This window comes from Coccinella septempunctata, chromosome 2, assembly GCF_907165205.1.
Source record: "Coccinella septempunctata chromosome 2, icCocSept1.1, whole genome shotgun sequence".
NCBI lineage: Eukaryota > Metazoa > Arthropoda > Insecta > Coleoptera > Coccinellidae > Coccinella > Coccinella septempunctata.
The window spans coordinates 45327744-45343539 of record NC_058190.1 but is presented as its reverse complement, the minus strand read 5'-3'; the positions used below and the strand labels follow the sequence as shown (position 1 = coordinate 45343539).

The following is a 15796-nucleotide window of genomic DNA, read 5'->3' as shown; positions in this document are numbered from 1 at the left end:
AAACTGCAACCTGCAACATGAGCACAGATTTAAAAGAGAGCACAAGAACAAAATTTCTGTGAGTGGGACATTTGAACTATTTTTTGTTTTGACGTTTCAATTCTAACCCAAAATTTTGTCAATTTCGACAAACTCAAAAACACAGATTACAGATTACTCTGTAATCTGTGCTCAAAAATTCAAAAGATGGAGGTAATAGTACTAAATTTTTGACTAAAATGATTTTATTTCACAAATTTTTGCAGACGCATTCGAGGAAGAAAGAATGGTCTAAATATGCAAAAGAATATGACCCCATTAAAATCGGATCAATTGACGGTACTGATGTAGATCCTCATGATAAGGCTATAGTTAGAGCTATTAATTCTGAATATTACCCCAATAAACACGTGAAGGGACAACCAGAATGTACAATTTTTGTGAGCCGGTTAAGTTGTAAGACAACTAAAGAGGATATAAATGAAATATTTTCCAAATTTGGAAGGATACGCAGATTCAGGCTTGTCAAAGATATTGTCACAGGTATATAGGAAAATATAATTGGTAACCCATATTTATATAATAGTGAATCATATTTAGGAATGCCAAAAGGGTATGCCTTCATAGAATACGAAGAAGAAAATGATGCCGAAGAAGCTTATGTGAAAGCCAATAAAATGGTAGTGGATGGTAGACCAATATTTGTAGATTTTGAGTGTGAAAGGCTTTTGAAAGGTTGGAAACCTAGGAGGCTTGGAGGTGGTTTTGGAGGAATGAAGGAATCGGGACAGTTAAGATTTGGTGGTAGAGACAGACCATTTAGAAAACCATTTTACTTGGATGCAAATGTACATGAGACAAGTCACAGAAGAGAATTGAGTAGACGTGTTTCAAGTAAACTGAAATGAAGGTATTATATTGTGTTTCTTAGTTCTGAATCATTAAAAAAAAAAGTTGAATTCCAACTAACCAAATACTTATGAATTTCCATTTGAAATATTTTGTTGAAGAAAAGTAGATGCTGGCTATGCAAGACCGAATTCCATTTAATTTTTGATTCAGGCAGAGGTAAATTATAGGCAAAGTAACTGGTTTTATACTGAATTCTTTCTGCAGTTATCGAATACTCTTGAACAGTTCAATATAGTGTATATAAGTAAAAAGTTTAATAAAATTATTTGAAAACATTCAAAAAAACATATTTTTCGTACCTAACTGATACATAATTTTAATAATATATACATATACAATATCTTACATCAGTCTGACTGACATAATAGGGCCACACTTCTCTTTATCCAGTGAGAACAATTTTGTTTAGTTTCTAATAGTATTGGCAAGACGTAATTCGTGGAATGTCCTGTTGTGGAAAGAACACCTCTTCTTGTTGAAGTTTTATACACGGGACATGTGTATCGACCCTTCTGCTTCAAATCATCCAACTTTATTGGTTTTACCCAAATAGTAGGCATTGCTTCATTCAAAACTTTTGGCTGCAGTTCATCCAAGACACGTAGCTGTTTGTTCCATCTGGCACCATCAGTGAATAGTCCATAAATGTAAGCTCCATCTGCAGGAGCACTTGCAAAATTTTCATCTTTCAGAACTTCAAAGTCATATGTAAGTTTGTCAATGGGAATTGTATATTTTCTTGCATAATTTTGCTTAACTCCTGTGAGAAAAGCTTGGGTGAAAAAAAAGCCAGATACCCAATAAGATTTTGGTTTTCCTTCTTCAAACCATTTTTGAAGGAAATCAATTCGTTTTATGAAATCTGCAATATAATCTGGCAAGTTTTTCAAGCTTGGATACGAGACCCCCATCCAATTAGAAGGTATTCTGCTAAGCATCAATGATGTTGAAAATGCTTCTACAGCTGGAGACATGGCCACAAGCCCTTTTATTGCTTTCTGCAAATTTACCAATGATGCCCTGATCACCAATAGTAACTTATTGAATCGTTCCATTTCTTGTACAAGAACAGTATTCATAGATTCATTATACACAACAGGATAATTCGTTTTTGCTGTCTCAATATCAAACACATTAGGAAGTTTTCCTAGTATATCTCCTGTTAGAAGCATCAAATATTTATCAACATCTTCTCCACCACCTGTGCTACTTTCTCCGTATGCTTTAAGAACCGAGTTCAAAAGCATATTTGAATTTTGAAGATCTTTTGTTATTCCCGCGTTTGTATGAAGGCCAAAGGCTTCAGGAGGATGTACTTGTGGCATAGAATTTATATGATTTACATAATCGTCATAACTATTTTCTTTTGGTAGTCCATAGTAGGATGCTGTTATTTTAACAAAACGATATGCTGCATTATTAGCGACCTGAGGGCTGAGAAAATCTTCTAGAATTGTTACAATAAGTCTTCTGTCCCAATCATCTGTTACACGTCCTCCATAATTGCACTCTCCTATCAGGTATGATAATGCTTCGTAGGGATTCTCACTCTCATTTATAAACATCCTAACCTGGAAACATGAAAGTATAACTAGAATCAAAGGCTCGAGGTAAATCCTATGATATTTTGTAATTTGATTTAGTCATGAAGACTAACAACTACCAAAACTTACCTGCTGTACAGATATGTCAAAATCGGAGTCATTGAAACCATAGGGGATATTCCAGCCTAAAGGACCAAAAGTACGCCTCTCTTGCACCACAGCATGGAAAAAAGCAACTCCGTACAATAACCTAGCAAACATAGCCTCTTTTCCTGGGCATCCATTGAAGAAATCCGGGTTTTTGACGGGGTCACTCGTATATGATTTCAATAAATTTTGTTGCAGACCTGTTGGTGGCTCGTTGGTCATTTTAACCCCTTTTTGTAGAAGGGTAACTGGAAATTTATCTGATGGATAACTGGTCAGCCAGAGTCTGAAGAATTCGTGGGTATTGCTGTAATCGATATCTTCGAATATCTTTTCCAATGTGGGCATCCAGGAAGTTGCAAGATGGCAGTTTTGCAGGCATACCCAACACCCTTCACCTTGTGCTGCTTCGATCATGGCTGCCGCTCTAGGACCTTGACCCTGGCCCAGAGAAATAGATTGAAACCTTTCTGTAAATTTTCTGTCTTCCGCAAATTTGACTAGGGCGGACATGGGATCTGTACCAGGTGATAGAATAAATATTAGAGGGCTCAAACTGTAAGATTCGGCGAAAGATAATGCTATATTGAACTGTGGAGGCATTATGAATTTCTCCCCCATTTCATTTTTAACGAATTGTGCTATTGCGATGAGTATTTTATCTGGTCGGAAGAGGCGAATTATTATCAACTTCATGAAGTTGCTCAGACTCTCATTCCAAGGAGGAGCAAGTTCTACAGTTTGAGGTTCTATGTGATCATATAACTTTTTCCACGTGTTGTGATGATCTGTAAAATGTTCAATCAAACCGTGGAACGCTGGTATTTCTGCCGCCCTGCAAAGTTCATCCCAGGATTTAGTAGGTAACCAATTTGTGGGATTTTCTAGATGGTTTTCAACACTCACGCCTCCAGTCAATAGAAATACCAAGTCGCTCTCTTGTAGTTTCTTTTGGAAAATCAGTATTTTAGCACAGAGGAGGAATGAGAATAGAAGTTTATCTTTTTCGAACAACGACCTTGTTATGTTGGAGTATAAATCGAAAGTGAAGCCATTGATTAAACTTTGGCATCTTTTCTCAATAAGCCTGAATTTTTCTGCTTTTTGGATGGAACCAATATAAAGATTTATAAACCATTCCAGAGAATATTGATACATCGGATCGACATTGGCAAGATCTGAGATACAGTAATAAAGGACAGATGAGTGTTGAGCTACTCCAGTGTATTTAACCCTTGATTCTTCAATGGATTTCTCGATCTCCAAAGATTTTTCTTGTTTTTCAGTGATCTCTACAGATAGTATACGTGATTCGTCCAACACTTTGATTGCACTCTCATCTTCAAGTATATCCCCTTTGGATTCAGCTAATGTTCTCAAAATATTTTCTTCGACCCTTAGCAGAGCTGCTTTATTTTCGGCTTTTTGAACTATGAGCTCCTCTTTGAGCTGCTGTAAATCCGGATTTTCAACAGCTACAACTATTCCCAATAACTGGTCTTGAAGTCCATCCAGAGTCAGAGCGAAATTAACAATGGTCACCTTGTTGAAAATTTCTGGAAGGTAATGTGGATTTCTGAACTTTGAACACATATACATTTTGAAATTCTTGTTGTATTCAATGACATTTTCGCCCAAACTTATAACTTCCATGCCGGCTTGCTTGAATACCTTCTTGTACAAAATGGGATCTAGAGGTGCTTCCAAAGTTTCCTCGATACCGTCGATCAGAACTGGCGTACCCGTTTGTATGCATACCTCGATACGCTTCATGTAATCCGGATAGGAAAATTTAACAACGACTAGATCATTTCTCTTCTCCATCTTTTTGATCCAACTGCTCGCTTGACTTTGAGGGTCTATAAAAAGAGACCATCTGCGCGAATTGGCCATGATTATACCGTTTTCAGTTGAGAACGTATCGCGTGGTAGTCCGTAAATGTACCAATTTTGAATCAGGACATCAACTCCAAGAATCGATATGAAGTCGAATTCCTCGCAGCATGGGATTTTCAAGTCTCTGACGTATTTATGCCATTTAACTATAATTTTTTGTCTGTACTGCGCGTTGAAGGCGGATAAATACGATATAATCCCGACCGATATCAAAATGTCTCCCGCCAACCCTTCATATTTCAAGAGCAGATTATCCGCTGCCTCTGTCCAACGTGTTTTTTCACCCCCAAGACCGCCGATCAGTTTTTGGGCACGGAAAAGTTTTGCGTTACACAAATCGACATTATCCTGCAGTTCCGTTTGCTTTTTTATAGCCACGTCGAGCTGTTCATTTAAAACGGCTAAAGCAGCTTCTAATCTAGCTACTTCGTTCTTTTTGGCTGTTAAAATTGCCATAGTTTCCGCGAATTCCTTCTCAGCTGCGTCTAATTTGGCCTTCTTAGGGGCCACTATCTTCCACACTTTATCGTACTTATCCATGGCTATGATCCATTTACACAAACCCTCAGCGGCGCTAGAGGCTTTAGCTACCACTTCTGGTCTGAAATCTTTGTTAGGTAGAAATTCTTTTCGTATTCGTCCTATAATTTCAGGCTTTATGTTGTCCTTATCGAAATCTTTAAGCCCCTGTAGGAAGTTCATGTCGCCAAGCATCCTTTTGCTTGGCCCCCAAAAATCTAACACCATTCGTCCAGTTCCAGGTTCTGGCACTCTGTCTGGTTTTATGTCTTTTATGATGCAAACAGCTGCTAATACTAATTTAACTGCTGCCGGGGGATTTTTCATCGATTTGACCAAGGTAATGTCCGCTGGTTTCAATGTATCTAAAGCGGATAATGCCTCGTTGAGAATTGGAATTGCTTCTGCTAAATCTGCCTCGCATTCTTTCTTTAGAAGTTGGGCAGCTGCTGCTTGTCTATTTGCTATTTTTTCGTCTTCTTTCACTAAGGCAGTTGCTTTTTCGACCGAAACTGTTTCAGCTTCAATCTGAGTCCTCATTTCGGTAGCTTTAACGCTCATTACTTGCAATTGGGGTTGTAATTCTGCCAACTGGGTTTGCATAACTGATATGGAAGCGGCAGCATGCTTCAACTTTTCCAAGCCCCCAAGATATCTGTTTCTTGCCTTCATTAATTCTTGCTGTTTCGTGTTTGTTAAAATCGTGAACGATTTGATCAATTCTAGATATGAAGCTGAAGTTATGTACGTTTTACGACCCATGTTCTGGAAAAATTCCGTAGAGGCTGTGCTGGCTTGAACGTGAAAATATTGGCAAGCTACGACGCAATAGCTTTTAACCTCTTCTGTCAAATTAACGTCTCCCATCCATGTCCGCGCCACTTCTTGTAAAGCTGTTTCTGGCCATGGTTCGAACCAGTCTATCGTACAACAGTTGATCAGGGAAGGAAACAGTCTCAAACGATTTCTGAAAGTAGAACCTACAGGACTGAAACATAAAAGAATATGGAGTTTCTCCCTGCAGCGTCTCGTGAAGAAGAAAAATATGGTTAGTGCGCTTATATCGAGGTTTCTGTTGCCACCTTGCGCGGCTAATCTAACCATGTCTAGAATTTCCTGTTTTTCATCAATTTGATAAATGTTAGGTACTTCGCCTGAGTTTAAGAGACAATCGATGTCTTGCAAAAAAACTTCTTCTTTTATCTGTTCCTCAGATATGAGAAAGACGCAGTTTCTACCAGCACCGCCAGATTCCTTCAGAACCTTTTTTATATCATCGCGCCATTCATTCAAACCGTAGTTTTTGGTAATTTCTGGTTGGAACAACTTGAGCTGAAATATTTCGCTTGCTAATCTTGTTAGTGATTGCCTTCCAGAACCACTTATTCCTACTAAGAGACCACTGCCGCTGGCCATTGTCAGTATTCTACAAATTTTCGAGAGATGCTCCAGGGCGTAATCGAAAAGGACAACGTCCATCTTATTCTTGTGCGATGAATTGTAATCGTCTAGGAAGTTTTGTGCCATGTCTGCGAAGGCTTGAATGTTGGACGCTTGTTCGTATTTCCGTTCTTCCTCAGCGGAATCCTGATCGAAATATGTTCCGAACATCAAACCCTTCAGGGATTCTTGAGTTATTTCATTGGTAGAACTTTTTGGTAAATTATCGAATACACTCTCGAAGGAGTCCCTGAAGAAATCCCTAACTATGATTTTTATTCTGTTGAACAACCATTCCTTGTCGGTTTCCTCTATCAGTCTGTCGTAAAATATTCTTAAAACCTCGTGGACCCATATCCTCGGATAGATTTTCTTTCCTGAAAAGAATGAATTGAACTTTCAAATTATTTTTGTTTGTGATTGCACCATCTAGCGCAGTGGGAAATCTGTGAGAATCATTGAGATGATAAAAATCTTGTGAATTCATTCGTTAAACCAATTGTTCAAGTTGGAAGGCTTCTAAACGCATGTTCAACTCGCATGTTGATACAATACAACAACTGATGAGTTGTAATAGCCCATTATAGCACATACAGACCACAAAAATATTATACTCCTAAAAGAAGTGAGTTTTTGTAATTTTTTCCAGTTAAGTGTCATGAGAACCATATTTTGTGTGTGTAATACGCAAACATACGCCTCTCCACATGGTGTGTACAGGGTGGGCAAAATTGGTGATATCTGAATTACAACTTTTCAACCCAACGAGATAGAGGAAAATGCATGGCACAATACGGTCGTCTTTTTTCGACAAACTAATAATGCAATCAACTGCATCACCCTATCTTCTTTTGTTTTCGAGTTATAGGTCAAAATTCAAATTTCAACTTTGGTCATTATCTCCGTTTCTGTTTAAGCTAGGATGTTGAAATGAAGACATTATACAGACACTTTTTTGGTAGCAATCCAGTGGCGTACTATGATTTTTTCCAACAGGTATATTTGCTGAGCTATAACATAGAGATTTATTTTGCCTAATGAAAACAGTAGTTTAAAATGACTTAGAAAGACTGAGGGCGATGTATGATATATTTCTGAAACGGTAAAAAAATGGCGATCCTTTTAAGCCATTTTAAACTACTGTTTTCATAAGAAAAAACACAACTTTATGTTATACCTCAGCAAATAAACCTGTAGGAAAAACTCTTAGTACGCCACTGGATTGCTTCCAACAAAGTGTCTGTATAATGTTTTCATTGCTACATCCTAGCACAAACAGAAAGAGATAATGACTAAAGTTGAAATCGCCCAAATTTGAATTTTGGCTTATAACTCAAAAACAAAAGAAGATAGAGGAATGCAGTTGAGGGCATTATTAATTTCCCAAAAAGAGACGACATGAATCGTACATTCATTTTCCTCTATCTCGTTGGGTTAAAAAGTTGTAGTTCAGGTATCACCAATTTTGCCCTCCCTGTACATCAATCGATTCAAGTGCTAAAAGAAGGTTTTATCTCCAATATCCACTGCAATTTTCGAGCAGTATAGATGCTGACCATGGTCTGGACCTTATTAGTGACACACAGTCAATATAGTAGATTTTATAGGTGATTTTAAGAATGTTTCAACCTTAAGAATATGCCCTGTTTTAATAAGTCTTAAAAAATTATCTCACCAGTTTCTTCTGTAACCGATTCCCTCCTCAGCATCGCCACTCCAAGTATCAATCTCGAGAAATCCCTCAAATTGAACACGTAATGGCTCTTGGACGGTGTCGGTCTCAAGTTCTCGATGGCATTTCTGTAAATCTCCAGACTGGCGTTCACGATCTGATTGACCATGTTGATGCTATCGCTGGGAAAACCGTTGTTCTTCCAACCGACGTGCAGTATGTTCACGTAAATCTTCGCCATGCTCTCCTGACTAAACTCGTTGATCGACAAGATGCTGAAATGCCTGAGGAACCTGGCATAAATCTCTTGCCTGCTGCCGCCCACCAAGCCCATTGCAGCGCAGAACATTACGTCCAGCATGTAGATCGGTTCGGTGGTCTTCAAATCGAACCAGTTCTTGTGGTCGAAAAATTGCCTGAGCAGTTCGATGGGGGGTTGGGCGCCATACACCTCCTTTTGGGGCATGTTGACGTCGTCTATGAACAGAACAGCCAGTTTTCCTTTCGGAGGACCGTAGATGCCCCTTCTTCTCTTATTCAATTTCGAGATTATCAAGTTTTGAGTTTGATTGCAGCTTATTTGTACGGTGAAGGTTATGAACCCTGGCTCGTAGAGTTCCTTCTCGATTTTATTCAGTATCAAGTCTTGAATGTAGAAGCTTTTACCGGTACCAGTGGGACCTACCAGTAGAAAGGGTTGTTTATTTTTTATGTGAAGCTTCATTAGAGACATATATCTTGAAGTATCGATGGTTGGTATCAGGACTTGTTGTAGATTGCTTGCATCTTCAACCCTCTTATATTTGACGGATTCCGGGTAGTACTTCCAAGCCCCCTTCGTTTTATAAATAAAAGCGTACTCGGTCAATACGTTGTCCTGAGGTATCATTACTTCAATTTGTCCAATAGATTCTGGTACTGGATACTTCGGATTTTGGTTGGAAAAGAGTTTCTTCACGAACTCGTCGAATTTCACCCTGGAATCGGCGTCTAAGATTCCAGCCATACCCCAGGTGATCGACATGATCATGGTTGCCTCCGTCCATTGTCTCAGGTATTTGAAATCTTCCTCTTTCTTCGTGCTTTTCTCGCAAGCGTCGTCAAGGTACATCTGCATCAAGTTTATCGTGTTTTTCACCAGACATATGTCGCCGGGGTTGCAGAACATTATGCATTTTTTTCGTGCGAAATGAAGGCATGGCGGTACGAGCCATTCGAACAAATCGATTATGAACTTCCGTTTATCCGGGCTACACCATTCCGGGCTTTGATTTGGCAGCCAGGAGTCCAATAGGGGTCTCCACCCCAATGACGTAGGTTCCATGAATATCATTCCGCATCTAGACACCTGTAACAGAAAAAGGTTCACCTATGAAAATATAGTTTCCCCATGAATGAAAATACAGAGGAAACTTCACACTTCCAAGGTTGCAGTATTCCCAAAATCGAAGACAGAGATTGTAGAGTTTGAAGGGGTTGCGTTGCAATGGGACCTCAAGATCTATTGCACGGGGGGCACTCATGGGAGCTCTTTTCGCCAATATCTACGTCTAATTGTTCTAGTGTTTGTTTACTCCTCGCCTTTCAGTGCCAGATCTTCTTTTTATTTATGGTTTTGCACTACTTTCTCCATCTTCTTCAATAGAAACGATATAAATCGAAGACAAAATAACTTCTACTCACCGTCGCCGGGGAGGCTTGTTCCAAATCCATAACCTCGAAGATCAAAGACATCGAAGACGTCATCGCCATAACTTCGCCAGACATCAGGCAAAGTTTCTTGTTGTCGTCCAGGGCGCTGTTCATGTTTTCTATCCAAACAGCATCTACGGGGCCATCGAAAATTATCCACTTTCTATCAGGTTCGGGAGCAACTGTAAAGTCCCTATACGTATTCGATACGACACCGTCGAACCATTCGTAAGAAATGGGATCGAACTCTCCGTATAATTGGCCCATTGTTATTGCCTTGGGATTGAGGAATTTGTACTGGACCTTCTCTTCTTTGATACCTTTCAGATTGAGGGCTGTCAAAGTGTCGGCCAATATTTTCAAAGTCGAGGTTTTTCCGGCGAATGGTTGTCCCACTATCATGAATCCATGCCTGACTATCATCATCTCATACGTTTGAATTACTTTAACAACAAAAGTATCTTTCGGTTGAAGATTTCTCTCCTTGCAGCACATAGCCATGGTCCTTGTGAACAGTTTATAGTCTGCTTGAGGTAAAATTATGCCGGGGAAAAGATCGGATATTATTCCAGAGAATAGGGGTAAATCGTGGCTCAAGAACTTTGGTAAATTTACATCTAAAATAGCTCGAAGTAGCAATATGCTTTCATTTTCGTTAGGAAACGCTCTTTTGTTATTACCAGCGGCTGATAATACGGATTTCACGGCTCTCATACCATAATCGTAGTGGTTCTGTGACGACAGTTGCTCAGAACAAAGCCTGTATGTTGTTACAATTTTCACTGATAAGTTTCTGGCATCAATGAATCCAAACGAGTAGAGTGAAATTTCTCCTATCATAGCATAATCCGGTACCATCATGGCTACTGTTCTAAAAAGCACTTTCAGATTATCTGGCAGCTCTGATCTTCCTGCATATCCAGGATTCATGGTTATACAGACATAACAAGCAGGATTCAATCTCAATTCAGTTCCTATAATAGGATAAATACATACATTTTCTCATAATACAAAAAAAACCTTATGTCACATATTCTTACCTTCAAAGAGGAATGTTTTTGCTTTGGCCCTCACAGCCAGAACTATAGACAATATCTGTTGAGCCACGACAGATAATACTTCGATATCGATTCTGTTGAACTCATCAAAACACACCCATGCACCGCAAGAAGCCAATCCTTTGAAAAATTTACCCATAGCCTTGTAATCTAAACCATCAGAACAATTGAAGACGACACACTGAACAGCGAGAGCTTTCGCTAAATCTTTTGTTGTCTCGGTTTTACCGGTTCCAGCAGGCCCTTCAGGTGCACCATTCAAATGTAGATGATAAGCACCAATCAGAGTTCTGTAGCATCTGTCTGTCAAAGGTGTTATGACCAAACGATCAGAATTACCCAAATATTCGTATGCATATTTCACTGTAGCATTTATCAGTCTCACTAACGATTCATCATCTTCCAGATAATACCTCAGCTGGGACAACCACTTGAACTCCTTATCACTACTGACACCTTTTTTGTTGAGCTCCTCCACAACATCTTTAGCATGGACATCGATTACGATCAGAGCTTTGATGGTGATACGGTTCAAGTTGGATAGTTTGGGATCTCGAATGAGTGCTACAGTATCTTTCAGTTGCTCTGCCTGGCTGGCAGCGTAATCTGGAATGGTGAAACCTTCATGATGGTTCAAAGATTTATGTACATCTGCTGTCCACTGCATTTGTGACACACACAACACAATTTGACCCTGCCATTTGGTTATCTGAAATATAGAAGATATTTTTCTTCCGGTATGTAATGAAAATGCAAATATTTATTGTCGAATAAAACAAAATGTGAGAAATTATGTTCAGTCCTCACCCACTGGGTTCTTGGAACCATACTATAATGCCTATTGCTCTTGATTATTTGATCTCTGATAGAAACTATCATTTGATCCTCCACCAATATGAGCCATTTTTCTACGCTACCCCCAGCTTCCTTAGTGCTAACAATGTTTTTGAACTTGACCCTTTCACCTTCTTGACTTATCATTTCGTGTATTGCAAGTACTTCATCGAATTGTAAACTGTTTATAGCTTCAAAACATTTTTTCAAGTGTGGCTGCACCCTGAGAGGATCTTTAGTTTCAGATAAAATTTCCAACATCTCATCATTGGATAAAAAGAAAAATCTTGGGAAAAATAATCTCTTTCTTTCCAAGTAATTGGAAACACCCTCATTGATTTGTTCTAATAACTCTAAGCAGTGTTGCATTGCTTCCAGGACACCCATAGATCCTGCCGTTTCTATTACTCTTGGCTCAAGCACCACAGCCTCCATGTATTTTTTAAAAGTGTCATTAACTTCTCTAAAAAGTAGCCCTTCTTCTGGCATTTGGGCTACGATGTCTTTCGATGAGAATATTGGTAATAAATACAACCACTGAGCTTGAACCTTTCCCCACTCTTCTATTGTGCTGTTCACCCTTACAAGCTTAGCATAAAATTCTTTAACCTCAGCCTCATATGGTTTAACGAACACTGATCCTCTCATCGTTAATGCTTTTATGATGTGGTCATCTAAAACTACTTGTATGTCGTCCAGTGCTGTTAAAATGGGCAGTCCAGTTTCCTTATATTGCCCCACTTTGAATTTGATCTCTTGCCATTCAGCTTTCATCTTTGTTAAATTAGTGAGTAGTTCTCGTTCTTTTGTGGCACCGTTACTGATAACGTCATATTGGTCTATGTCTGGTTCCAGTCCCATATGTAGCATTTTTCTTAACGAAGTGCCCGCATTTGGAGTCAGATCGAATCCTGCTATATCTGACATATCTGAAAAAACAATTTCAGCCTGTGAGGACTAAAAAGATGCAGTTATTTCGTTGAACTGAGATTACAGACTCTGAAATCATTATTCAACAAAAATTGAATAAAAAAAAAGTTGGCCACTCTTATTGGAAGAAAAATTCATGTATAGTTATGCGAATGAGTTACCTTTCCAGTGGCGTTTCAGTAAAGCATCATTACACATTATTCGCATCATAGTCATAGCTGGTCGGAATTCTTTGATCAAAAGCACCGACTGACTGCATAACTTCAGAGGTGACGGCCAATTATTTGAATCGACATCTTCAGATATCCCCTTGAATGTTAAAGGCGATTTCTCTTGCTGGGCTAGTCTTATTTTAGTCTTGTATAGCTTGAATAGTTTCAGATATTCCTTATTATTGTCTTCGATGAACGTCTCAGTCTCTTCATAATTGAGAAATTCGAACTGTCCATCTAACCATACAGTAGTTTTACGTATCAAGTTCAGACACATTTTGACGAGGTGATAAAAAGGATAGACAAATGCAGTGAGTGCAGCATACTCTGGGTATTCCGATAAGGCAAATCCCAAGCAAGCCTCCTCCCTATGAAATTCAATTGAAAGTCATTCAAATTATGAAATATGTGCACTCTAGAAGAATTCCAGTGATCTAATAACTATGCCTTATAATGACTACGCCAAAAAGAACTAGTTTAGAGAAACTACCTAAATAGTCTGTAGATTCCTAGACAAAGTCGGGATCCCTATTGGTTACTAGAATCTGAAAATGTCTTACCTATTAGTCCATTCAATTTGGGTTTTGATATCTCTCAATTCGTCCATAATGGGTGCCATCTCCATAATATACTGCCTGGCCATTTTGATATCATCCATTTTGTTGAAAATGTTCAATTTAGGAATAATATCCTTATTTCTCCTTTTAATTTCAGCGATACTCTTATGGACCCTTTCTTCTGCTTCATACTTAATACCCTCGTACATTGCTGAATTCTGTTCCAGAACGCCCTCGATATCCTCCAACCATTTAATAGTCCTAGCATTTAGTGCCATGTGTTCTTTTGTTAAAACACCATAATCCATTATTTTAGCCAAACCACTCAGAAGTTTTTGAATTCTTTCTCTTAAATGCGTTAGAATTACGGTTTTCACTTCAATCATATACTTCCCTTGCTGTATAAGCTCCTCTGTTGAAGATGGTCTTTGAAGTGCTCTCCTTGTGACTTCATTGAATTCCTCTATTATAGCTTCGTTTTCCAATTCATGAATTTCACATAGTTGCACAAAAATATCTTCCATCACTCCCAACAAAGATTCTCTCAAGGTTCTGATGTATTCAGATACAACTAACTGCCCAACAGAAAAATGTTCTGCACACTGTATGTTACTTGCTTTCTGGAAATAGTTATCGTAGTGTTGTATTAAATCACATCCGCTTTCAAAGGTCATCTCAGTTTGTTGGGAAATTGTATCTCCTTTATCAATATCTCTGTAAATAGTTGAAAATTGAGTGTCCAATTCTTTTATATAATCCATCACCGGCTTGTAAAGGTTTTGGATGTTGGATCTCATTCGAGCTGCCACATCCTCAAAATAATCATTTGTAATGTTGAGGTGGATGAATCTTTCAATTATCTGTTTTTGCCTTCTTTCTATAGTTTGGTAACCTTTTCCAACTTCAACTAGTTGCTTCATGAAATCTTTATATATGCAGCTTGTTTCGCTAGAGGAAGGCTTCAGCAACAATCCACCTGCATGTCACAAAGAATAATCAGGACAATTTGTTTTGTACACTCAATGAATCATTATAATTTATTGAAATGGATATATTTTGTTCTTCAGGTGAATTTGCCTGGAAGAAGCTACTCACATTCAACCTACTAAAAGTGAAAATTATAACTCCGTTTAATGTTTGAACTATTTCACATTATAATTATGTACAGAAAGAACATTCACCAAAACTACATAGAAAATTCTTAATTATTCATATGAAAATTCATTTTTTGCGTCTTCCCCCAAGATAAAAACAAATTGATCACTTACCTTTAAAATGAATCGTTAATTTCATGAAAGGTACTCTTCTCTTGCATCCAGATACATCAACAATGTGCTCCAATATACGACTAATACAGTTAGAAACATGTAAGGCTTGTAAAGTAGTAATTGCTTCATAATAATGCCTGACATGAGATTTTTGAATTCTGGTTTTATCATTTTCTATCATCAGTATGATTCTATTGCGAAGATTGTCCAAAATTTTACTAACACCTACTGAAAGTTCACTGAATTTAGAAGCTAATTCTTGAAGTTCTAATACCTCAGGATAATGATAAACACCAACATCAAGGATCATTTCAGGCAAACGCTCTACACATTCCTGATGGACTTTCTTTATCAGTGGGTAGTATAACACCCATTTAGATTTTAGCTCCTCTCTCCGTTTTAAAAATATCTGATATCTTTCAGTTTTTCCCATGTATTTATAAGGAGCCGGTTTAAATCTAGTGAGTGAACCATCATAGGGTTTTACTTTCAAATCGACTCCTGCATTATGGGTCATCGTAATGAATATGTCCCGAATTTCTAATATTATAGAATCAACAATTTTTGGATATTTTTTTTCCAAATTCTTTCCTTTAATCATATTTCTGACATCTTGCTCGAAAAATCTGCTCATCGGAGAAATTGGACACCTTTCAGCATTTTTCCTCATTATTTCATGAGCTATATTCAAAACCGGAATGGTTGGTGTAAGCGGTAATATGGGTACTTTAGATGATTTTTCTCCAGTTTCTTTAGCTTGCTCAGCTAATAAAACCTTCAAATATTTTCTTTTTTTCTCCTTGATTTTAAAAGTATCCATTAAATCTTCGGTCAGATATGTTTTCATGATTTGTTCAAGTATGGGTGGATGATTGTGTTTAGACTTCAACTTGTCACATTTGCCTAATAAGTTGGATATATCGTCACCTTTTTTTCGTGCCATAGTTCAACGATGAAATGATGTAATAAAATATAAAAATGTGTGATAAATAAATAAGTAAAATGCAAAAAATTGCACATAAAAATCACACAACTGATAGATGAAAATGTCAATAAAACATTGCTCGAACTGACGGGAAATCAGAAAGAGTTGATATTCTTCTAAAAGAAATATTACAAGACCAAAAATGGAATGA

The 15796-nt window shown here is 38.0% G+C and overlaps 2 protein-coding genes across 4 annotated transcripts; one reads left to right on the top strand and one right to left on the bottom strand.

Moving 5' to 3' along the window:
* The first annotated feature begins 11 nt into the window (after positions 1–11).
* Positions 12–11404, top strand: LOC123306681 (U11/U12 small nuclear ribonucleoprotein 35 kDa protein-like). 3 transcript variants are annotated; one of them, XM_044888795.1, is made up of 5 exons: positions 12–132; positions 171–192; positions 246–522; positions 580–889; positions 11266–11404. In XM_044888795.1, exons 2-4 carry the CDS (start codon positions 187–189, stop codon positions 885–887), a joined length of 591 nt encoding a protein of 196 aa, XP_044744730.1. In that variant the 5' UTR covers positions 12–132; positions 171–186; the 3' UTR covers positions 888–889; positions 11266–11404. The 3 variants fall into 3 exon arrangements, with proteins under 3 accessions (XP_044744730.1, XP_044744729.1, XP_044744731.1); XM_044888794.1 differs by lacking the exon at positions 11266–11404 and having other exon boundaries at positions 580–895; XM_044888796.1 differs by lacking the exons at positions 12–132; positions 11266–11404 and having other exon boundaries at positions 155–192; positions 580–895.
* LOC123306678 (dynein axonemal heavy chain 12-like) lies at positions 1122–15750 on the bottom strand. The gene is made up of 9 exons (XM_044888782.1): positions 14661–15750; positions 13396–14368; positions 12785–13203; positions 11667–12622; positions 10842–11568; positions 9793–10775; positions 8113–9457; positions 2565–6814; positions 1122–2462 (listed from the first exon to the last, which is right to left on the bottom strand). The coding sequence occupies exons 1-9, from the start codon at positions 15601–15603 to the stop codon at positions 1239–1241; spliced, it is 11820 nt and encodes a 3939-aa protein (XP_044744717.1). The 5' UTR covers positions 15604–15750; the 3' UTR covers positions 1122–1238.
* Positions 15751–15796: the final 46 nt, after the last annotated feature.

Excerpts from the sequence above, each read along its gene's own strand:
- LOC123306681 (XM_044888795.1), top strand. Across the intron at positions 523-579 it reads TGTCAAAGATATTGTCACAG|GAATGCCAAAAGGGTATGCC; the intron begins GTATATAGGAAA and ends AATCATATTTAG.
- LOC123306678 (XM_044888782.1), bottom strand. The coding sequence starts at position 15,603 with ATGGCACGAAAAAAAGGTGACGATATATCCAACTTATTAGGCAAATGT. Across the intron at positions 12,623-12,784 it reads ACTGAAACGCCACTGGAAAG|ATATGTCAGATATAGCAGGA; the intron begins GTAACTCATTCG and ends TTGTTTTTTCAG. Across the intron at positions 2,463-2,564 it reads TTGACATATCTGTACAGCAG|GTTAGGATGTTTATAAATGA; the intron begins GTAAGTTTTGGT and ends TCATGTTTCCAG.